Raw genomic sequence first — 21070 nt, 5'->3', positions numbered from 1 at the left:
CTCAACAAGGCCTGATGAGCAGTGACATGTCTGCGCCCAGGATCCGAACCCTGGGCCACCGAAGCTGAGCGTGAGAACTTAACCACTCAGCCATGAGGCCGGCGCCTATTCATCTGTTTTTTATAACTCTGTTATTGTTCGGCTTTTCCAAATGATTTATTATTTTATCTTTTTTTATTAGGTAGGAGATGTTAATAGTGAGTTTGGGATTGGGAGCCACTATTTCGTTGAAAATAAATAAGTGGTGCAAAAATGGGCTGTGCTTTTTACCTTTTATGCAATTGTTTTGGCTTCTAACAGGTTCATGGCACTTTCCTTAGTATTTACCACAGACAACAAAAATAGTATAATAACCGCCGTTCCTCTCCTTGCACTTAAATTGCAAATAGATCCTTCTTAAAGAACGTTAGCTGCCTCTAGCAAGCTGTACCAAGTACTTGATATATAAACACACTTACTGCCCTTTTTTTCACCCCTGAAGGTGGTAGATTAAACCACTAAAGCATTTCAGAGTATCCGCAGAGGATGGATCTGTTGGGATAATGTTTTCTTCCCTGGGGCCAATATGTACATCATGGAGTCACGTCTCTCTGCCATAAAACTCCATCTCCCGTACTTTACTTTAACCAGTGTTCATAAGGAAGGGTGACACAGGCACAAGCTGAGGTCTTGCTCTCATCTCTTCAGAAATTGTCTTTCAATGTCATTTTATTCTTAGTCATTTTTCTTTATATTTTCAGTGATCATTTATTTCCCTTCCCTTCTATTTGGCCTATCCAAATGTTTTCATTGTTTTTTCACCTGTAACTTAATTTCCAGCTTGTCTACAGTTGTCTTACAGTTGCTAGTATAAATAATAAAGGAAATGTATCCATCTTATATAAAAATGTTCATATGGGTGTGTGTTAGGGTGTGAGATAGAAAGAAGCAATCAGCGTATAACCACATATACCTGTCCTCTACAGATTTATTGCTTATTAGAGTTTATAGGGCGAAAAATGAATGGGCATTTTGGAGGTGCTGCAAGATTTGTCTCAATTTCTTTCTGAAAGATTGCTCCAAATTGCATTATCATAACAAGCAATGATAGCCTCAGCAGACTGGGTTTATATTAAAAAATAACACTTTGTAAGTTTCATAGATAATCAAGCAGCTTCCTATTGTTTTAATTTGCATTTTAGTACATTTTGAAAATAATACAATTTTGAAATGCATGTGCATAAAAAGTTGAATAGAAGTTTGTTGGACAGAAAGTAGAACAAGTTTTGAACAAGTTAGGTGTTTTAAAACACAGCATTGAATGTGCTAAATATTTTTATAAGATATGATCTGCTAATTGCTCTGGCAAATTTTATATGTCCTAAGAAAATGTTTGAAACTTTCCAGTCAGTGTATCAATCATTCCACAAATATTTTTTGAGTGATATCTCTCTTCTATGCACTATTCTAGGCACATAGAGGGCCCCATAGTCATTGCCTTCAAGAAACTTACGTCTTGCTGTCCGTGAGGACGTAGGTGGCACAAAATAAACATGTGAATCAATGCTACAGGACACTGTGAGACTATTTCTATTCTCTCATAATTGGCCACTAGGATCCACAAGAGAAAACAAGAAAGACTGAGTACTACTTCATTCTAAAGAGAACCACTGAATTATTGCTCACTGCTGGGGCCTGAGTTCCTCACAGGGCTCTCTTAGACTTTGCAGACCAAGACCTCCTACTGGCCCAGGCCATACAAGATAAGGAATGTGGAGAGAAGAGATTCACCGAGGGTTCCTTGTCAGTGACTTGGTAGAGAATGTATAAAGGAGGGAAGAAGGGTACCCTCTATTCCTAGAGTCTAAATAGGAAAAGGGAAAGGGAAGTTCTGAAAGAAAAGCTTATAAAGATTGGAGATGCCTGCAAGAAAGTGAGAGACTGAAATTTTGTTTACTATTGAACAGCTATTGGGCAGCATTTTGCCGATATGCCCTACTCCTACATGAGTCGGGGGAAGAAAATTGGGCTGGACAGCAATGCTCAGAAAAAGGGAAGTGGTGGAGCAGCTGCACTCCATCCATTTGGTGTGTAGGGATGCCAGAATACCCAAAGGATCAAGTGGGAGGTGGCTGAAGAATTATCTTGCTGGTATCTCACACAAGGGGCCTGCCCCCTAAGCCAGGAGACACCAACAGTAAGACCCTCTGGATAAGAATTTGGTGATGGCAGTTTATCACAAATGGAAGAGGCAGAGCTGGTGTGAATCCCCATGTTATGGCAAAGTCCTTTGAGATTCCTTCTGTGACTTTGAGAGATCCAGCATTGGACTCTGACTCCCAGAGTCCATCAGTGGGCAGTCTGTATAAACCAGGTCAGCAGCTACACCCATTTAGCAGAGGACCACCACAACAAATAGTTCAGTAAAAAGATGTCCTTTCCCTGCTTTTTGTTCCCTTCTTCCAACCCGTGAGAAGCTGGAGCCTAGAAGGAAGAGGATAGCCTAGAGCTTTGAATGAGAAATGATATTAGCATTTTGCAATTAGAATACTCTTAATAACAAAAGAGACTGGAAAATCTATTATCTCTCCAGGATGTCTATAAGGAATAGGAAAGGTAGGTTCCATATAGCATAAGTGAATGAAAGATTGAATGTTTTTTACCCCACTGAATTGAGACTTATCAATAGCCAGTTATACAGATAAAGAGGATAGTCGTAGAAACTGAGTGCTGTGATGAAAAGAAAGGAAAGAAATGAGATAGCATTTAATGGAGGAAGGAGAGAGGAAGCTGCTTTACCTCGGGCAGGGGAGATCTATTTCATTCAACACAACTTTGAGTTTTTCTGTCTTCCACTCACCATTCCCAGCTTTGGTGTATGGTAGTAGACAAAAAAGGCAAAAAATAAAATCACCAGAAGTCTTCTTTGAAGGTGTGAGATAGATATGATATGAAGGAGGCAGCCAAGCAAAGCTATGAGGTAAAAAGGAGAAAAAATTAGAACAAAGTCCTGAGAAAGGAGCAAACTTTCTTTGAAGTTTCAAGAAAAAGGTCTAGGGGCTGGCCTGGTGGTGCAGTGGTTAAGTGCACACGTTCCACTTCGGCAGCTTGGGGTTCCCCAGTTCGGATTCCCGGTAGGGACATGGCACCGGTTGGCACACCATGCCATGCTGTGGCAGGCATCCCACATATAAAGTAGAGGAAGATGGGCACAAATGTTAGCTCAGGGCCAGTCTTCCTCAGCAAAAAGAGGAGGATTGGCAGCAGATGTTAGCTCAGGGCTAATCTTCCTCAAAAAGAAAAAAAAGAAAAAGGTCTGGCTGGGGCCTAGTGAACAAGGAGAGAGTTGGAGAAGGTGGGGGAGGGAAGATAAGGTCAGGCATGCAACAAGTCAGATCCTTGAAGAGCATGCTAAGGAGCGGGGATTTTACTCTGGTGCAAAGGGAAGCCCATTGGAGATTTCCAGTAGGGGAAGCACATGACCTAATTTATGTTTTAGAAACATTCCTCTGATTGCTTTGTGATGGAGGGAATGTAGAAAATATGAGCAGAGGCAGGGGACCAAGACGTGGGGCTGTTACAGACAATCTCACCTATTCTTTTCAGTAGGGATAAATGATGTTGGTTACTTTTCAGTTCTCTCTTTTCTTGATTTCAAAATTAGGGATGGGGGTACTTTGCTCTGAGGAAGTTAAAATATTCAGCACTTCTCTGCTTTAGTAGACCTAGAAAGAATTTAATTGGTTTAGGTTAAGTAAGACTTACATTAAACTGATTGCTTTCCAGTTTAAGGTAATATCTTTCAGCTGAGAATGGAAATAATTTTCACATAGTTGGCAATATTTGAACTAATTATTCACCTTTAGATGAAAACGGTCTAAAAATTCCTTTATTAGCTTTCCTCAGAGCACATCTTATTACAAATAACACCACCCTCAAGAGAGATGAGACAGGAGAAGGGTCAAGGACATTCTATGAGTCACTTCAGTAGAGGCTGAAAAAACGTATTCTCCTAATATATGATGCACTGATAGCATTTGGCCAAACCATTTGGAAGAGACCCAAACTGAGACAACAATCCTAGTTAATAAGCTCCGCTGAGGGCTGTTCATCGACTGATAATGTGAACTCAGGTTGAACTCTAGTCATAAAACTTGGAAAGGAGGAAGTTTGAGAAATTGTGTATTCTTCATTGTGAAATGATTGACCTGAGCATGAAATCTAAGGGGCAGATAAGTTCAAGGCCAAGCTCAAAAAAATGGGAACCACTCAACACATGTTCATCATCTCAAGTTCTATTCCTAAACCCATCTGTACTGAAGAACTTGTTGGATATCCACTGCAGGACTGAAATTCTTGTCTCTAAGTTGAACTGACAGCCACAGTTCTCTGTAAACCACAATTAAACAGTTGCTGGAACATGTTCATGCAACAGAGTCAAAGAACTCATAGATTTGGATGGCAGTTTTTATCAATTATCAGTAAAGCACCATGTAGACTAATGCAGTGTACCGTTAGGGAAACATGCATTAGCAACTGTCTTGTCATGATTTTTTCTTTAACTTTGAACAAGCTAATGACTTTTCTTGTGCTTTTCTCTTTAAAAATGTAATACAGGTTTGTTATAGAAGATTTGGAAGCCAGAAAAGTGTGAAAAGAAAAAAGCTAAAATGAGCTATAATAGCATCACCTAAACACACGTGCCCCCACAGTGACTTCTCACTGTAGGACCCAACTGCAATCTTTTAAATACGTAAGAAACGCCATTCCTTGTCGTTAAACCTAACAGATTTCAGCATAATGTGACTGTTAAGCCATCTCTTGAGGATTCTGAAATACCCTAAAATTTACGCATTCAAAACAGGCACTTTGGGAGGTCATGGTATGCATTTATTCAAATGCTGATCCTGAACAACACAGATTTGTGACAGTCTTCTCACTGTTTATCAAGGAAAGGCCTGTGGTGTATGGCCAGGGCCCTGGCATACCCTGTCTTTTAGGACAGGAGACAAGGAACCACAGACATCCCTCAGCCCCACCCCCTGGGTAGGGCAGCCATAGTGTGTGTGTGTGTGTGTGTGTGTAAAAGGACAGCAAGTACTACACATCATGACACTAATTCCTTTGATTTTAACTTTCCTTCATGGACATGTGGGCCTCAACAGTTCCTTGGAGATTTTTGACCCAGCATCCTCAGCAGGACCCACCCTGTCTTTGGGGTGACAGGTTCCTAACAGAGTTCATTTGGAAGTCAGGCTCTTCTCTGTTCGGTCTTACCCCTGTGCTTGTCATTCTCTTTACTCTTGAGGGAAGACTCTCAACTCCAGGCAGGTAGATTATAATTGAGGTCAATCGATGCCAATGGAAGCCTATCAAGAACTCTGCCTTGGAGACAAAGATTTAAATAGAACAGTCCCTGCCCTCAAGGATCTCACAGTGTAATAAACTTGGCCTTTTGCTTGTTTTCAATCACAATGCAGTTTCAGCAGCCAGGCACCGGGGGTACTTGACTGAATCTTAATTTTTCTGTAACATTCCTTTCCCATCCTCTCACATGTTATTTCATTTGCGTCTAGACAGCCACCCAGTGAGAGTCCAGGCTGAAGTCTTCATTCCCCTCCTGCATGTTCTCTGCTCTTGGATTTGTTCAGACCCTCATCCTTTCTCACCTATCCTACGGCAATGGGTTTTGAATTTAAAAAATAGATTGAAAATAACAAATCATCAAGGTAATACATGAAAATTTTAAAAAATCAAATGTTTTTTCATGAGATTATAGTAAAAATCATGACAGCCAACATCAATTGATGGCTAACATTGCCCAGGCATCCTTCTAAATGTTTCATATGTATTAACTCACTCAATCCTCATTATAGCCCTCTGAGAAGTTACTAATATTATTATCATCCTGTTTTTGCAAATAAGATCAACTGAGTCACAGAGAAGTTAAAGAACATGTCCAAGGACTCACAATTAGTAAGTGGCAGAATTTGGATTCAAACCCATGTGCCCTAGCCATAAGATCTGTGTTTTTAACCACTATGCTTTTCTGCAACAAGTCTTGGTTCCAACCTCTCCCCGCTGTTCCTCCCATGACTTGGAAACTGAAGTTCACACAGGCAGTCTTGGTGTTCTTCAGATAGCTCGTTCCATTTTAGGGGGGATATCCTATTGCACAAATCACGTTTCCTCCTCTTTTCTACTGCATCAGTCAATACTCTTTCATTTGCTTTCAGTTTTCCAGATCTTTATTGAAATATTCATCTGTTGTTGTTATTCTTTCATCTGTTCTTTTAATTTTGTTTTTTATCCTTTAATATTATTAGATGGAGAAAATATAAACTTAATGTCCATTGTGCCATGTTGGACTAAAAGACTACTTTTGTTCTAGACCTGGAAAGTGTGATTTGCATTAAGTGCATCAAGTCATACCTGTGACCTGTCCCCAGATTGCCTTCCTAACCTTGACTCTTACTTTTGAGCTCCACATGTTTTAACTTATGTTTCTTAGGTGTGCCTCATGTTTCCCGACTCTGGGCATCTACCTCTCGTTTCTAACCCTTTGAGTCTTTCTTGAAACCCACCTGAGCATGACCTCTCTTCCTCATCTCAATTCCCGGAACACTTGTGGTACTACCCGGTGGTGTGCATCATGTTTTCTCTTTTATTATCATAATTCCTATTTGTGTTTTTATTTCCATGTTGCACAGAAGCTTCTTATGAATAGTCAGCAGATCCTTCTGTAGTAGAAAAAACTTTGGCTTTGAAATCTGGTACAGTTGTGTTGAAATAATAATAATAAGGAAAAGGAGGATTTAAATTTACAAATTCTCAATAGCTGCAGGAATAAAAAGCACTTTATAGGGTTCAATAACTACTTATGATGAAAATAGTATCCCCTTGCAACTAGGAAAGTGCTTTCTTAAATAATAATGGTTATAGACTAAAAATTTACAGAAAACATTGTTCTTAATGGAGAAACTTTAGTTCACATACATTTCCTTTAAGATAAGGGACATAAAGAATGCCAATGATCATTGCCACTATTTAATGTATTACTGGAGATAGTGGTTAAAACAACAAGTCTTAGCCTCCTTGGCATTTAGATGTGGTTATGCCACTAAGTCTGGCCAATGGTAGGTGAGTGAAGGCTACCACTTGTACCACTTGCCAGTCTGGCCCAGAAAACTTCGTGTGAGCATCTCTCCATTCTGTTTCCCTGCCACTAGGCGGTTGGGAAGATGACTTTGTAGACGAAGAGGCACTATGAGCCTAGATTTCTGAATGACTGTATGGAGCAGAAGTCTTTTCTCCTCTCCCGGGTTCACACTGGATAGTTACATGAGCAAAATTACTAACTTTAATTGTGCTGAACCCTTACATTTTGGGTGTATTTATTACGGCATTTAGCCTATTTAATACAGAAATAAAGATGTTACCATAGCCAAACCCTGAAATACATGGCATTGGGTTACTGTCTGGGTATCAGGAGATAAACAATTAGACATCACTTACTAGAAAGTAGTGGACTATTCATGCTATGCTGAAGTGAGTTATTTGGTGAATGTCGTCTAGAATAATTTGGAAGGAGTACTACATGCCTTCTGCACCTGTAGTTTGGGAGAGTGGTTTAAAAGAGCCTAAGTTCTAACATTTGTTGTTACTGCTTTTAACAATATTATGAGAAAAAAATGAGCTCAGGAAAGGATTTGCTGATTTTCAAAAGAAATTGAGGATCTCAGAGTGTTGGAGAAACCAAATGCTTTTAGACCTAAAACAATAGGAGATAAGGCTAAATAAGGCTTAGAGGAAAAAGATATATCAATGCTTCTCATCAACCAAAAGAACTCAGCCCTCTAGCTAAGATTACATCAAGAATCATGCTTTTCATCTTAGCTCATTATTTGAGATGCCTCAAAGGAAGTGTCATTAAGTTAGAGGCAAAGATGAATGCAAGTAGACAAAGAAATAAAGAGATTTAGAGCTGTGTCTCAGAAATAACTTTGGGTGTAGTTACAGGCAAATGGAGCTGACTGAAAGCAAATTGACCAGGAGTCACTTAAGTTTCTAAGGGATTTGTGTTGCCAAAGTAACTATGAACCTGGCTCAAAAAGTCTTTGCCTATTTCCTCTGTAAAACAACCCTAGCACCATTAGAAAATGTGCCACAAAACCTGTATAGCTCTCAAGGAGGGCACATTGCTCAATGCTCACTTCAAATGTGGCCACAGAATTTAATGACCAAGGAAGAAGCTTTCAAAGTGCAAAGCCAAGCGCAGTAGGGAACAATGGACACTTCTACATCCTGAGCAGGAGTCTTCACGGTGCTTGCCCATCAGATTCTCTCATTCTTATGGACCAATCACTCAGGCGTGTTTCACATTCATCTCTTTTTTGAATGGCAATTTTTATTGCCAATATCCTAGCCCAGCTCCACCCTTGTGAATGTGGTATGGCAAGGGATAGATAACTTGTCTCTTAGTTTATCGATTGTCTGACCATAAGGAACTACATTTCAACCCGATCAGAAACTTGTACATCATCAAAAGGTCCTGGGCTTTGAGCCATATGGAATAACAGAGTAGACAAGAGGAGAGTGCGACCTATATGTGGGAATAAGGGTGTACGTGAGTATCTGTGGCCAGACGCATGAACTGTGGCGGAGACGGTCAGCTGTCCACTAAAATCCATTTGACCCTTATTCCTGGATGCAGGGCTTGACTTTTCCCACTCTCTCTTGCAGTTAATTGTGGCCGAGTGAATGAGCACTAGTTAATAGAATGTGAGTGGAGCTATGCCCCCTCCTCTCTTTTAGTTCTTCCTGACTAAACCTCCCATTTGTGCTCCTTACTATTTCCCTCTTCTAGTTGGTTAGAACAATGATGTCCAGGGCAACTTTGGAAACCATGTGTTGAAGACGGCAGAGGTGCCATTGGTTTAGATCTACAAATAAATATGTGAAGGATAATCTCTGTTCTCCATTGACCTGGGATATTTCTGTAACATTGCCTAAGCAAGAAATAAGCTTCTCATGTGTTAGCATCATTATACTTTGTATCTTAAACTTCCATAATTTATACTATATACAATCACATGGATGGGATAATGTAGCAGTGACAATACTCAGACTCAAATGTGTGGCAGCAAATAGGCTACGTGGCTTAAGAATCATGATCACATCAGGGCTTGAGGATAAAGAGAAGCATCTACTCACAAGAAGAGGACTACCCAAGTGGTAAGAAACCAGACGAAAGAGTTAGGATTCAAGTCTGTTTTCCAATCATGGTAGAGGAATTGTGGGCAAAGACATTTTTATAAATTCAAAAATCAACACTGTTTACTTTGCTTTAAGAAACTTTTTCAAACTAACAGGAAATAGTATTATTTTCATTTCTCTACCAACAGAATATAGGGAAAAAAATACATGAACTCTTAGTGTGTCCTGGTTTTCATTTCAAGAAGAGTTACTAGTCATCTATACAACAATGTACCATTTTGGTGGACTCTATTCTGGGCTCGGTGAAGGAGCTAGGATGTGTGGATGCTCTGTCATTGCCCTTGAGAATCATAGTACCCTGGAAGTAAGACAAGAGGAAACAGATCACATGATACTAGAGGTCATACTGTACAGCTGTATTAAACAGGAATTTGGGAAGAAATCTGGGAACCCTGAGCTCCCATATATTGGCAGTTTTGTCAAAACCTCGAGTTGAGTAGATCAAAACAATTTATCAAAGGTTTTTTTAAAAAAATAATTATTACATGATTATCATTTCTTCAAGGTTTATGTTTAGCTTTAAAAGAGAACACAAGAGCTATTATTTGTCAGGGGAAATGGGCAACATAAACTCCTACACCTTTTGCTCAAATGGTCCCAGTGAGATGAAGGCTTCATTTGCTGTCCTTTTGGGTTTTCTTTATAACCCCTGTGGGAACCATGGTCACTGCTGTGTGAGGTGGCCATTAGACATCCGGAAATAAAGTCTATCCTGGAGCAGACTTAGTTTGAGGGGAAACAGATGCACACTTTTCTGCTTTCTGTTGCTGGGACGACATTCTGCTAATGCTTCCTCGGGTAATAAGAGGGAGAAGTAACCTGGCTCTTTCAAACTAGGATTTGGATGATTAAAATTTGTTGAGCTGATGAAAGATCATATACACACCTGCTCCTAACATTACACCAAACTGATCTATATCTTAATATGAAAAAAGTAGTTTTTAAGACTACAGCACATCAAAAAAATAGGATCACATTCCTTCTAAGGTGTACAGACTAAGTTATTTTATTGGTGAATTAGGAAACACATATTTCTGTTTTGTCCCGTCTTTGAAGCTGTTATCCTTCAGCTTTCAAGGCCTATTTTTGCAGAGTCACAGCACTTTTTGAGCACACCCAAAAGACGTGTTTCATGAGATATGGACAATGGTGCAATACCAAGATGTCTCTGGCCTTCAGTTTTGAAATAGAGCTCTAGCTTAGAAATATTCGACAGGAACCAGCAATGTTGGAAAGCACTTCATTTTAAATTAGTGGCGCTTCTTCTTAAAGAACCACAAGAAGAAACTATTGAATATTACTGCACATTTTTTTCTGAACTTGTTAATTTATGCACCTGTACTTTTTTTTAGTTCAGGGTAAACATATACCATTTTCTACTTTCTTACTTAAAAGTAACTTATACACACATTTACATGTGTAAGCAAAGTCCATATACTTGTAATTTTTCATGGCTATGTAATAGTCTATTTTGTTAATACACTAACAAGTAAATTACTACTGACACATGAACATTACTGAGTTGTTCAACGTTTGGGCTATTTTCTTTTTGCTATTAGCTGTTGCTATGAATATATGAAATAAATTCTAAAAAAATTACAAATTGCTCTTTTATTTTTTTACTGGAGCGCATTCTTCAAAATGGAAATACTGAGCCAAAATGTATGGGCAAATCTGTGAATTTGGGGATACATTGCTCTACTGTTTTCAAGGAAATTTACAGTTACTAACAATGTACAAGTATTATTTTTTTGTTATGCCTTATCTATTTTCTATCAATATAATGGTTATATTGAGGGAACAAGACTCATAAGATACAATTAAAAATAACTTTGGTTAGGTCTCCTATGTCCTTTCAAATGTACTCTGTGGAAGTATTTCTCCTGTTGTTCCCCTGTCAAAACCTGGGTAGACCTCATCACTATTCTGGTCACTATTAGGTAATACAAATGGTTCTCCTGTTAGTAATTAAAATATCTACCAATGCAATCATCAAAATTTCCATTCTGATTTTAATTTGATGCTGTACTCCCTCTCCCATCTGGAATCAGGAGGGGGTGGTCAACTTCTCCCCCAACCCCACACAAAGCATTTAAAGCATTTGAAACAATGTCTGACACATGGTAAATGCTTAATAAATGTTGTGTTAACATATCACTATCCAAATGTTTGTGTTTAAAACAAATTTAAATGGTAAAATATTTATTGAATGCATAGTAGTACTATGGTGCTGTGGTAATAAAAAAGAAAACATTTCTAACCTTGTTTCTGCTAAGACCTTAAAATCTAAGGCACACAATGCCAATGCCCACATTTATGCAGGCAACAAAATGAAACAAGTCAATTATTATAATCACAACCAGGTCACTGAAGAGAATAGACAGTTTAGGAAGGTTTATGAATTCAGAAAGTGCCTGGTGTTAGAGAAGAATCTTTTCGAAGAGAATGTGTCATAGAATTGTCAAAACTTTCTGGGTCTAAAAGTCAACAGAATCAGAGATTCTGAAAAGTGATGCTATGCTACTTTGGTTAAACGTGTCTAATATCCAAAAAATAATGACTTTTTACTTTGAGGAAATTTTTTTCAGGTAAATTGCATACATCGTAGCTGGCACTTAAGAGTTACACAATACTTAATTTGTATGTTGGTTCTATTATTAGCTGTTACCTACAAATGGCAAGAATTTTATAACATTCTGAATCTCCACCTGCTTTCCAACTAATCCTCTAAGAGGGGAAAGAGGGTAAGTCAGAATTATTAGAGGGTGGGGCTTTTTTTTCAAATTACAGGTGCCCACAGTGAGTCGTTTGGTTGGGTATATAAACAAATGATGAAAATCAGTAGATTAGTTCCTTTTGTCATTGAGATCAAATTTTTTTAACCCTATTGTCTTCAAAACAACCCTACTTTTTCAATTTTATCTCAAGTAACATTTTAAAACTACTGATGAGAAGTGAAAGGTTAAAAGGCAACTGATTTCTTTTTGTACATCTACTCAGTGAAAAAGCATATCATGACATTGTAATATTATTATATCATTATATTATCATTATATTTTAATATTCCAGTGACGAAGGAATACTGGCTCTTCTATTTCGCATGACAAAAATGAGATGGCCAAAAGAAACCTAGGAACATTTTTTAAAGGCTAAATGTTTCCACAGGACATTTAAAGTGGATTGGCTCTTGAACTCTATGCTGCCTTGCTGGTAGCAAGTAAGGAAGAATTTGTCAGAGGTGACTTTAAGGAGAGCTGCCATTTATCGAACACTTCCTTGGTGATGGGCACCCTAAGTACCTCATTTCACATAAATCTCAAAACGTTTATGCAAGGCAGTTATTCTTATCCTCACATTACAGATAAGGAAACCAAAGTTACATGAATAAATAGCAAGGGTTCAGACTCCAGCTACAAAATTAATTATCTTTCCAGACCATACCGGACTAAACCTTTATGCTATTACTACATTTAATGCCATTTTAAATATTAAGAAAATCTTCACGAAATAAGAAGCAAGTTTTGTGAAGCCTCACAGGAGTTACAAAAATGAATTAAAGTCCCTGCTTTCACCGAATTACAGTTAAGAAGGGATGGAATTCAGATCATAGTAGATGCTACAAAATCTGTACAAGCGCTGTGAGAGTTCAGAGGACATGTTTAAATTTAGAGGCTGCAATTGGTTTATCAGTTGCTAGTGCATATATTCTAGCTAAACAGAGTTGGAGGCATAAGCATATTAGAACTGGGTTAACACAATAACAGGCCTGTGCATCATATTGTGTAGAAATTTGTGTTCGTTTTTGCTTGGGTGATATTTGGCTCTTCGGAGTTTCTTTGTGAGAAATTTGCTACATTTGATAAGACAAATGCTTAGAAGAAACTGAAAGGTTCTTACTTGATTACTATATATTAATATTACCAAAATATCCCTTTCACCATGCCATTCCTTGGCTCCCCAAATTCGCCCTTCATAAAGTCGCTCATCTTTCTCCACTCACTTTCTCCCTAGTTTAGATCCTTTACTCCTATCTATACCAGCAAACACCTAGGCCTGAAGAATAAATTTTCTAATCATTTCCACCTCCCACTTCAGTCCCAAATTTTAAGAAATTCAGCATGAAACATTCATGGGGTTATGTTGGATTCTTTGTAACATTTTTTGCCATAATTTTATGCTGATTTAATTACAGAAATAAGAAGAGAGTTAAGGTCAATTTCTTCCTAAAAACATTAAATTTAAATGTGAAAAGTCCATAGAGAGAAGTAATGAGAAATTGACTAGAAAAGTTCAAGGAAGTTAAAGCAATTCATGCTTTAACTATTCTCTGAATTTTCTAGCTCTGGTGGAGATGACACAGTCATTCTAACCTCTTATTGTCTTTGACTTGTAAATTACTTTAGAGACAAGGTTGGTCTCATGCTCTCTCTTGGTTCAACGTTTTATTTTCATTGAAAAAAGTACATTTAAAGTTGCCTTGGTGCTTGGGTCATTCATTTGATTAAATTAACCCATTGACACTGTTAAAATTACTTTTAAAAAATATATAGCAATAGAAATGTTCTGTTCTTATTCCTTATTTTAAATAGTCAATTTAGTAGAAGAACACTCTGAACATACACGTAGGTTAAGATTTAGATTTTTTAATTTATTAAAAAATAAACTTAAGTTGTCAAGCCCAAATATGTACATAATATTATTTACTTAACTTTCTTACAAAAAGGGAAAGCCAGATGGGCTTTTGTTAATTTGGCAGTAGAATATCACAAGAAGGCACTTTGTTTTTACCTTGCTTTTTAAGTTTCACTATAAATGACTGACATCTGTATAGTAATAAAGCCTTAGTCTCTTATATCTAGAAGTTTCTTTTAGATTATTTAAACCAATTTCCAAAGCTTTATTAATAAGAGAAACTAGGACTGGATGGATTAAAGAATTTAATTGAGAATACAGAGTGACCTATTAAAATATTCACCTGTATGTCAAGTTTGCACATCTTCTTGTATTTATGGAGTTAAGTTTCTTTTGCAAGGAAAAGTCATCAATAGTTTTCTTTCTCAGGATACTCTAACCACTTCCATAAATAAGTCTTTAGTGGAACACGGTGAATGCATCAGTGAGTGCTGTGAAGGGTCCTGTCAGACCAACTATTTTAAATGGGCCATTTATCCATATGTAATGTTTCATTTTTTTTAAATAGGAAAAATTTTTGTATTGATTTATGCATTAAAGGATGAATGTGGGTGTCATTTTATATATCCATGTCTACATCTTTATCTAAGTATATACATATATGTATGTATGAAAGGCATTTCCAAGAGCAAGCTTTATCAATGTGACTAAAATACCATCATCATTAGTGTAATACCATATCTTGCCTCTTCAGCAATGGGGGAAATGATAAGATTTTAGTGTTCCCCTAATTTACTCAATACAATAAAAATAGACTTAGAAGTTTAGAATGAGAAGAGAAGAGAACTTAGATTTCCTCTAGATATTACAAGCCTTTCATTTGACAACACAATCTTTAAAACACAATAGAATAGAATAAGTCAGTCTTAAAGAACTGCAGATGAAGCCCACTGAAGTTTTGGACCAGAACTGCAAATCAATTAATTATAAAAAATTATGCTGGGGCTGGCCTGGTGGCTCAGTAGTTAAGTGCACACGTTCCACTTTGGTGGCCCAGGGTTCGCCGGTTCGGATCCTGGGTGCGGACATGGCACTGCTTGGCAAGCCATGCTGTGGCAGGTGTCCCACATATAAAGTAGAGGGAGATGGGCATGGATCTTAGCTCAGGGCCAGTCTTCCTCAGCAAAAAAGAGGAGGATTGGCAGCAGATGTTAGCTCAGGGCTGATCTTCCTCAAAACAAAAAAAAAAAAAGGAAAAAAAAATTATGCTAACACACAAAAGCAAGAATGAAAGGAAATATTTGGTCTTCATTTTGAAATATTACTGAATAGAGACGTATTTCATCATTGAGTCATTGGACTCATGATGAAATTTTCATCCTGAAATTGTATAACTTGTGAAGGTATACAATTATTGGAGTGTCTAATTTACATGTTTATTTTTCACTTGACTGAAGTCTTGTGTCTTTATGTTCTTCCAAAAACTGGCTTGGTGAGCAGATTCTCATTGACTATTTCCTGTAAAAGGATTATAGAGAAAAAAATACAAAACATTAGTATGAGACAATTATATTTAAATACAACAGGAAATTAATGCATAAACTAAATTTCAAGATTCTACATTCTAACAGAGTTGTCCTTGAATATAATTGTTAAGAAATTAAAGGAATTTCCTTTTACATTAGCTCTGAGAGTTATGTGATAAGAAAGATACAGAATTTCTTAGAAATCTATTCCAAAAGCCTTAGATAAGGAACAAACATGATTGCTCTGCTCTTAGTTTCTACAGAGATGAGAAACTAACAGAGAACTTACGTAGGTGCAGATTATAGTGAGAAATGAGTTGAATTACATATGTGTACTTGAATTTAAGTCAAGCTCCCTAGATTGTAATTTCTTTTAGGGATAACTTTTTTTCTTGGACGTAAGCAAGGGGAAGTCTGTACAGAAACTCACTGCTAAAGTCCTCTCTGATTCTAGCATGTACAAGGGCGCTGGACTGGTCTCCCCCACCAATGCAACACCCCACCATTCTTGGTTGGAAGGTTGGATTTATGTTACTCTCAGAGAGTGTGTGAAAAGGATGGGGAGATCCTTTGCTCTTACGGAAGCAGAGAACTTTCCACAGTTTTCTTCTATTTGGAAATCACAGGAACTGTGCATCCCAGACATTCTCCCGTGAGAAATGGGCAGGCAGGGGTCATATGTGACTGATAGCATGGGCAGCTAAGACTCACTTATTTTCATTTTCTACCAAGCATTAACCATGTGCAAGTTGAAGGAGGTTAAAACAATTCATACTATATACTTTAACATTTCTACTTCTTGCTGAGATGCCGCGATCACTCTAATCTCTTATTATGCCTTTGACTTGTAAATTACTTTAGAGCAGTATTCTATAAAGATAGGATTAAAACACTTTTTGGTAACCTTATGTGTTTCCCAAAATTCCCTGTGAGATGAGGTCAGATTTTGTAACCCATTTTACTAGCTTAATGAGACTCATTTTAATAACTTTATTTGCATAAATATGGGGAAATGAAATAAACCTAAAATTTGGTTCATCTGACTTTCCACTGCCTTTACGTATACTTGAGATGTGAACAGAGAACTGAAGTCTTAATCTTGCTAATGTGGAAATGCACATGATTCCTTGGGTACACCATATTCCATCTTCTTCCATGCCTGTGCTCATGATGCCCTTCTGCCTGGAACTGATTTGCTCTGGGTAACATCGATATTCTTTAAGACTGACCTCTGGTTCTGTCTCCAGAAGCCTTTGCTACCTGCCCTAGTCTCTTTTAGATACTATTGCCTCTGCTACCCTAAAACTTGTTCATTGCAATGACCGCATTCTATCTGTTTCCCCCACTAGACTCTCAGTATCTAAAGGGCAGAGACCTACATTGGTATATCTAATGTGATTGTGGTGCCCAGCTCACAGTAGGCATTTAATAAATGTTTGTTGCACTTAAACTTACAAGGATATTTTAACACATTTTGGTGGATTAAATTGTCCTAAACTTTTGTGAGCTACTCTACAGAGAGGCTCAAGATGGTATGAAAAAAAAATGGCAGAGGAAATGCTACACACTAAATTTGTCACCAGAAAAAATTGGTAGTTAAAAGCATAGAGAAATTTAGGTAACAAAAAATTAGACTTTGAGTGGTAATTGCTCCATTTTAACAACTCCTCAAAGCAACGTTTTTGAAACAATTCAGAATATTGATTAAAAAATACTTTACAATATTTGTTCCAGCTCCAAGTCCTACAACAAGGTACCCTTAGTAAATGAAGTAAATCTGGTACACGACTCACAACTTTTGTTGTTTTAAGTATCTGCAGATTGGGTTTGATTAATCCTTTTAGCTGAGAATTATGAATAACGCCATTCACTCTACAGAGCACGAACTTCGTAGAACTAAGTAATTACGTAACAATCATCATTAAGCTTTAAGAACCCACGAGATACCATGATGAGGCAAATCCAGCAAAAGGTTATGTAGCTGGGGTGGATCTTTAAAACTCTCTATTTTCTATGATCTCAAAGTCTAGAAAACCTAGCAGGGAGGGCCTTTGAAGATGGGTGATCGGTCCAGGGTTAAAAACTGAATCAGGAAATTTACAGAACCTCAGTTCTGTTTTGATTTTGGATAATCATGGGAAAAGCTTCAGTCAGTTTGTAGCAGGCAAAGTCAGGTCCCTTAAAGCCTGAACACTAAAGCATCCACAGAGACTGGTTCTTGGGGCACATCTGCCAAGATAGATTTTACTTGGGTTTATGCTTCAGGCAAAGTTTAATAGAAACTATATGCTCAATTAGTGAGGTTACAGAAGAGGCCACATGAACAAAATAAATGAAACTGGCTAGGTCTTTAAACAGATAGTAGAGGCAGGGACCACCATTCAGCTTTGATGAATTGTTCTCATATTGTTAAGGAGGCTCCAGCATTGTTAGGGTTTCCAATTTTTTCTGTAAGGGAGTACTGATATTTGGATATTTTTTAATGTAGAAATCTCCCACTTTTTAAGGTTGGCAATAAACACTCTTTTTAAAAAACACGGCCTAGGTCAATACTGTTCTGTGAGAACAAAATACACCGGCAGTCTTCCACAGGTTGTGTATTTACTTAGCACCTGGGAGGGGAAATGAAAACAGGGACCAATTGACTGGCCGCATTGTGCAGAGGAGGTCATTTGGGAATGGAACCTACAATATAGATAATAGCTAACAGACATGAGCACTTACTATGGCCAAGAGTTGTTCTAGACACTTTACTTGTAGCTCATTTAATCCCCAGGGAACTCTATGAGGTTGACACTATCATTATGCCCATATTAAATTATCTCCACATTAACTATCGTTATCTCCATATGAGTGGCTCAAAGTTGCAAGAGTTGGATTACGGATTCAAATCCAGGTCTGGATTCAGATCTGGGGGTGTTAAACTATATCCATTTTGCAGTTTGGAAAATAAGAAGTGCACGAAAGAGCTTGTTTTTCACTTTTACTTATAGTATTTGTTTCACTTTTCTTTGTTTTTTTTTTTTTTTAAGATACTTTACGCCTAAAGGAGCATTTCATTATGCTGCAGACAAATGTTCATATAAAAAATCTTATAGAGGCAGCACTGATGAAATAGAATATAAATAATTGGGCCCCAATTGGGTGCCCCTCTCCCAACTCAGGAAGAAATAACTCAATAATTGATTTCCCTTCCAAAAAGGCAAAAGGCAATAAGAATATTAGCACCAACCTGGATAGTCTGTTTCTACAGAAGTTAAATTAGTGCTTGTGTCTTCTGACACTGGAGGTGGTGCATCAGCCGAAGGTACTTGTGATGCTGGAGGTGGTACATCAGCTGGAGGTCTCTACGAATAAAAACAGAAAAATATTAATGCCACAACTTTCTAAACCTAAGACATTATAAGGAAAAATGTCTCATATTAAAAATATATTTTTTGAGCTAAAGTTTGTTTGCTTTTGGTTAAAATTCACTTTGTAGAGTTCTTTTTAGAGAAAAGTCACTATTTCATAGGTATTTGCAAACTTCGATTTAAACTTGTATTTCTAAATAGTATTTGTTATTTCCATAGATGAATTATTACCACAAACATTGGCTCTGCCATATTTCTCTGCTGTAATGAAAAGCTAAAATGGAAATTTTTATGAAAGAGGTATGATGTCTTAGTCATGTTGACTATGACCCAATTATTCTATTTCATATAGATTTTCTCTGAATTTTGCCAGCTAAGTATTTCATTGACTTTTTCAGATTTCAGATCATCAACCAGGAGAGAAAACAACTCAGTTTGCCATATATGCCCAAACACAAGAAGATGATTTTTCCCCAATGTTTATAGTGCAGATAAGAGGAGTCATCGGATGTTCACGTCCTTACAAAATCTCTCATATTAGAGCAGACACTCTCAATTACTTTACTTTTATTAAGAAAGTATTATTTTGAGAAGATACATTTACATAGAGTAATGATGATCAATCATTGGTTTGGATGATTATAGAAGTCACCTAATAGAAGTAGTTAAAAAAGAAAAGGGCAAAGGAACTTCATGTAGATTTATTATCAATCATGTTACAGCCCGTGACTGCAGTGTTGTTACCCTCTAAACAAGCCTTTTTAAAGGAATATGTATAGTGGTTATGGTATGGAGATCACAAAGAGAGATCAAGGATAGAAGATGACTGACAACTCACCTGTACCATCTTCTGTGACTAGGTACTTAACGACCTAGGATTACAGTTCCAATTACAGCATTAGAAATACACACATAAATGTTGTGTCTTAAAGGTCTTAAACAGAAGGTTATAGTAAAGGTTATGTGATTTGGAATGCTGTGGCATATGAACCTAAAATTAGCTTTAGTGAAGGAAAAAAATCACTCCTGCTGGAAAATTCATGGGTGGAGTTTGAAAAATTTATTTCAGGAAATAGGAGAATGGAAAAAAACAAATGTTTTAAACATATGTAAATATATCATGTTATTTTAAATATTTTCATATACAAATTAAATAAACTAAATACTATGATTAGAAATTTGACTATTTCATCTAAATCCATCAAAATATATTAAATCAAGTTAGACAAAATCTTTGGATGGGGGCTGGCCCCATGGCCAAATGGTTAAGTTCATGTGCTCTGCTTTGGTGGCCTGGGGTTCGCCAGTTCGGATCCTGGGCACAGACCTAAGCACAGCTCATCAAGCCATGCTGTGGCAGCATCCCACATAGCAGAAATAGAATGACTTACAACTAGGATATACACCTAGGTATGGGGCTTTGAGTGGGGGGGGAAGGAGGAAGATTGGCAACAAATGTTAGCTCAGGGCCAGTCTTCCTCACAAAAAATCAAGAAGCATACCTTTAAACAAACAAACAAGAAAAAACTTTGGAAGGTCTTTGACTGGAAAACGGGGATAGATTTATATTTGGGGTTGCTTTATAGGACAAATGCAAAAACAATTTCTACCAGAGTAACTCAGTGACTTCTATGTGTCCAGTTGAAAAGATGGAGTTTTAGGCAGTTTTGTTTCTCTTTAAGTTTAATTGAACGTAGAGGGATAAACCCTCCTCGAGCTGTTCACACCAGTACTTACAGCAAAATTCAAAAACTGAATCCTCACCTTTCTCAGCCTGCGACAAACATAAGCAAGAAGGAGGATAATTCCAATGATACCAGCCATCACCCCCAAAATAATGACTGTTATCACTATGGGAGAAAAAGAGAGCAGAAAATTACAAAAGTGTGAAATAAACTACCACATAGCATTTGAAAAATAAAAGGTAAAGTCAGCATAATACCAATTTGCCTTTTTGTAGAAAGCACGTTAATATGCTTTTATACATATTTTATCTTTTGAAAAATTAAGTTTTTCACAATAACCATGTGGGAAACTGGAAATTTGAGTGGTAAAGTTTTTTGTCCAAGGTCACACAACTAGTGACAGAACCAAGACCCAAAGGTTCCAACTCAAGTCCAGTGTTCTTTACAGGGCCTCATAGGTGACCTATGGATGAGAGCTAGGTGGACATTCTACCCCGATATGACAAAACCCACAAACTCATAGTTTCAAAGACATGAGAGAAAATAATGTCTCGAAGTATAAAAAGGTATTGGACAGATCATAGAATCAGAAGTCTGGAAGGAAACTGGTATGTATAAG

At 37.4% G+C, this 21070-nt stretch overlaps 1 protein-coding gene across 1 annotated transcript in view; it reads right to left on the bottom strand.

The window, feature by feature from the left end:
- Positions 1-11065: 11065 nt before the first annotated feature.
- GYPA (glycophorin A (MNS blood group)) overlaps positions 11066-21070 on the bottom strand; it is a 37077-nt gene continuing 27072 nt past the window's right edge. Inside the window, exons 5-7 of the mRNA XM_005607829.4 lie at positions 20531-20616; positions 18646-18760; positions 11066-15405 (exon numbers count right to left, since the gene is read on the bottom strand). Of these exons, the coding sequence (XP_005607886.1) occupies positions 15392-15405; positions 18646-18760; positions 20531-20616 (215 nt within the window). The 3' untranslated portion in view covers positions 11066-15391. The remainder of the gene's footprint in view (positions 15406-18645; positions 18761-20530; positions 20617-21070) is intronic.

This window comes from Equus caballus, chromosome 2, assembly GCF_041296265.1.
Source record: "Equus caballus isolate H_3958 breed thoroughbred chromosome 2, TB-T2T, whole genome shotgun sequence".
NCBI classification, from domain to species: domain Eukaryota; kingdom Metazoa; phylum Chordata; class Mammalia; order Perissodactyla; family Equidae; genus Equus; species Equus caballus.
The sequence above is the reverse complement of the archived record's forward strand: the minus strand, read 5'-3'. Positions and strand labels throughout refer to the sequence as shown.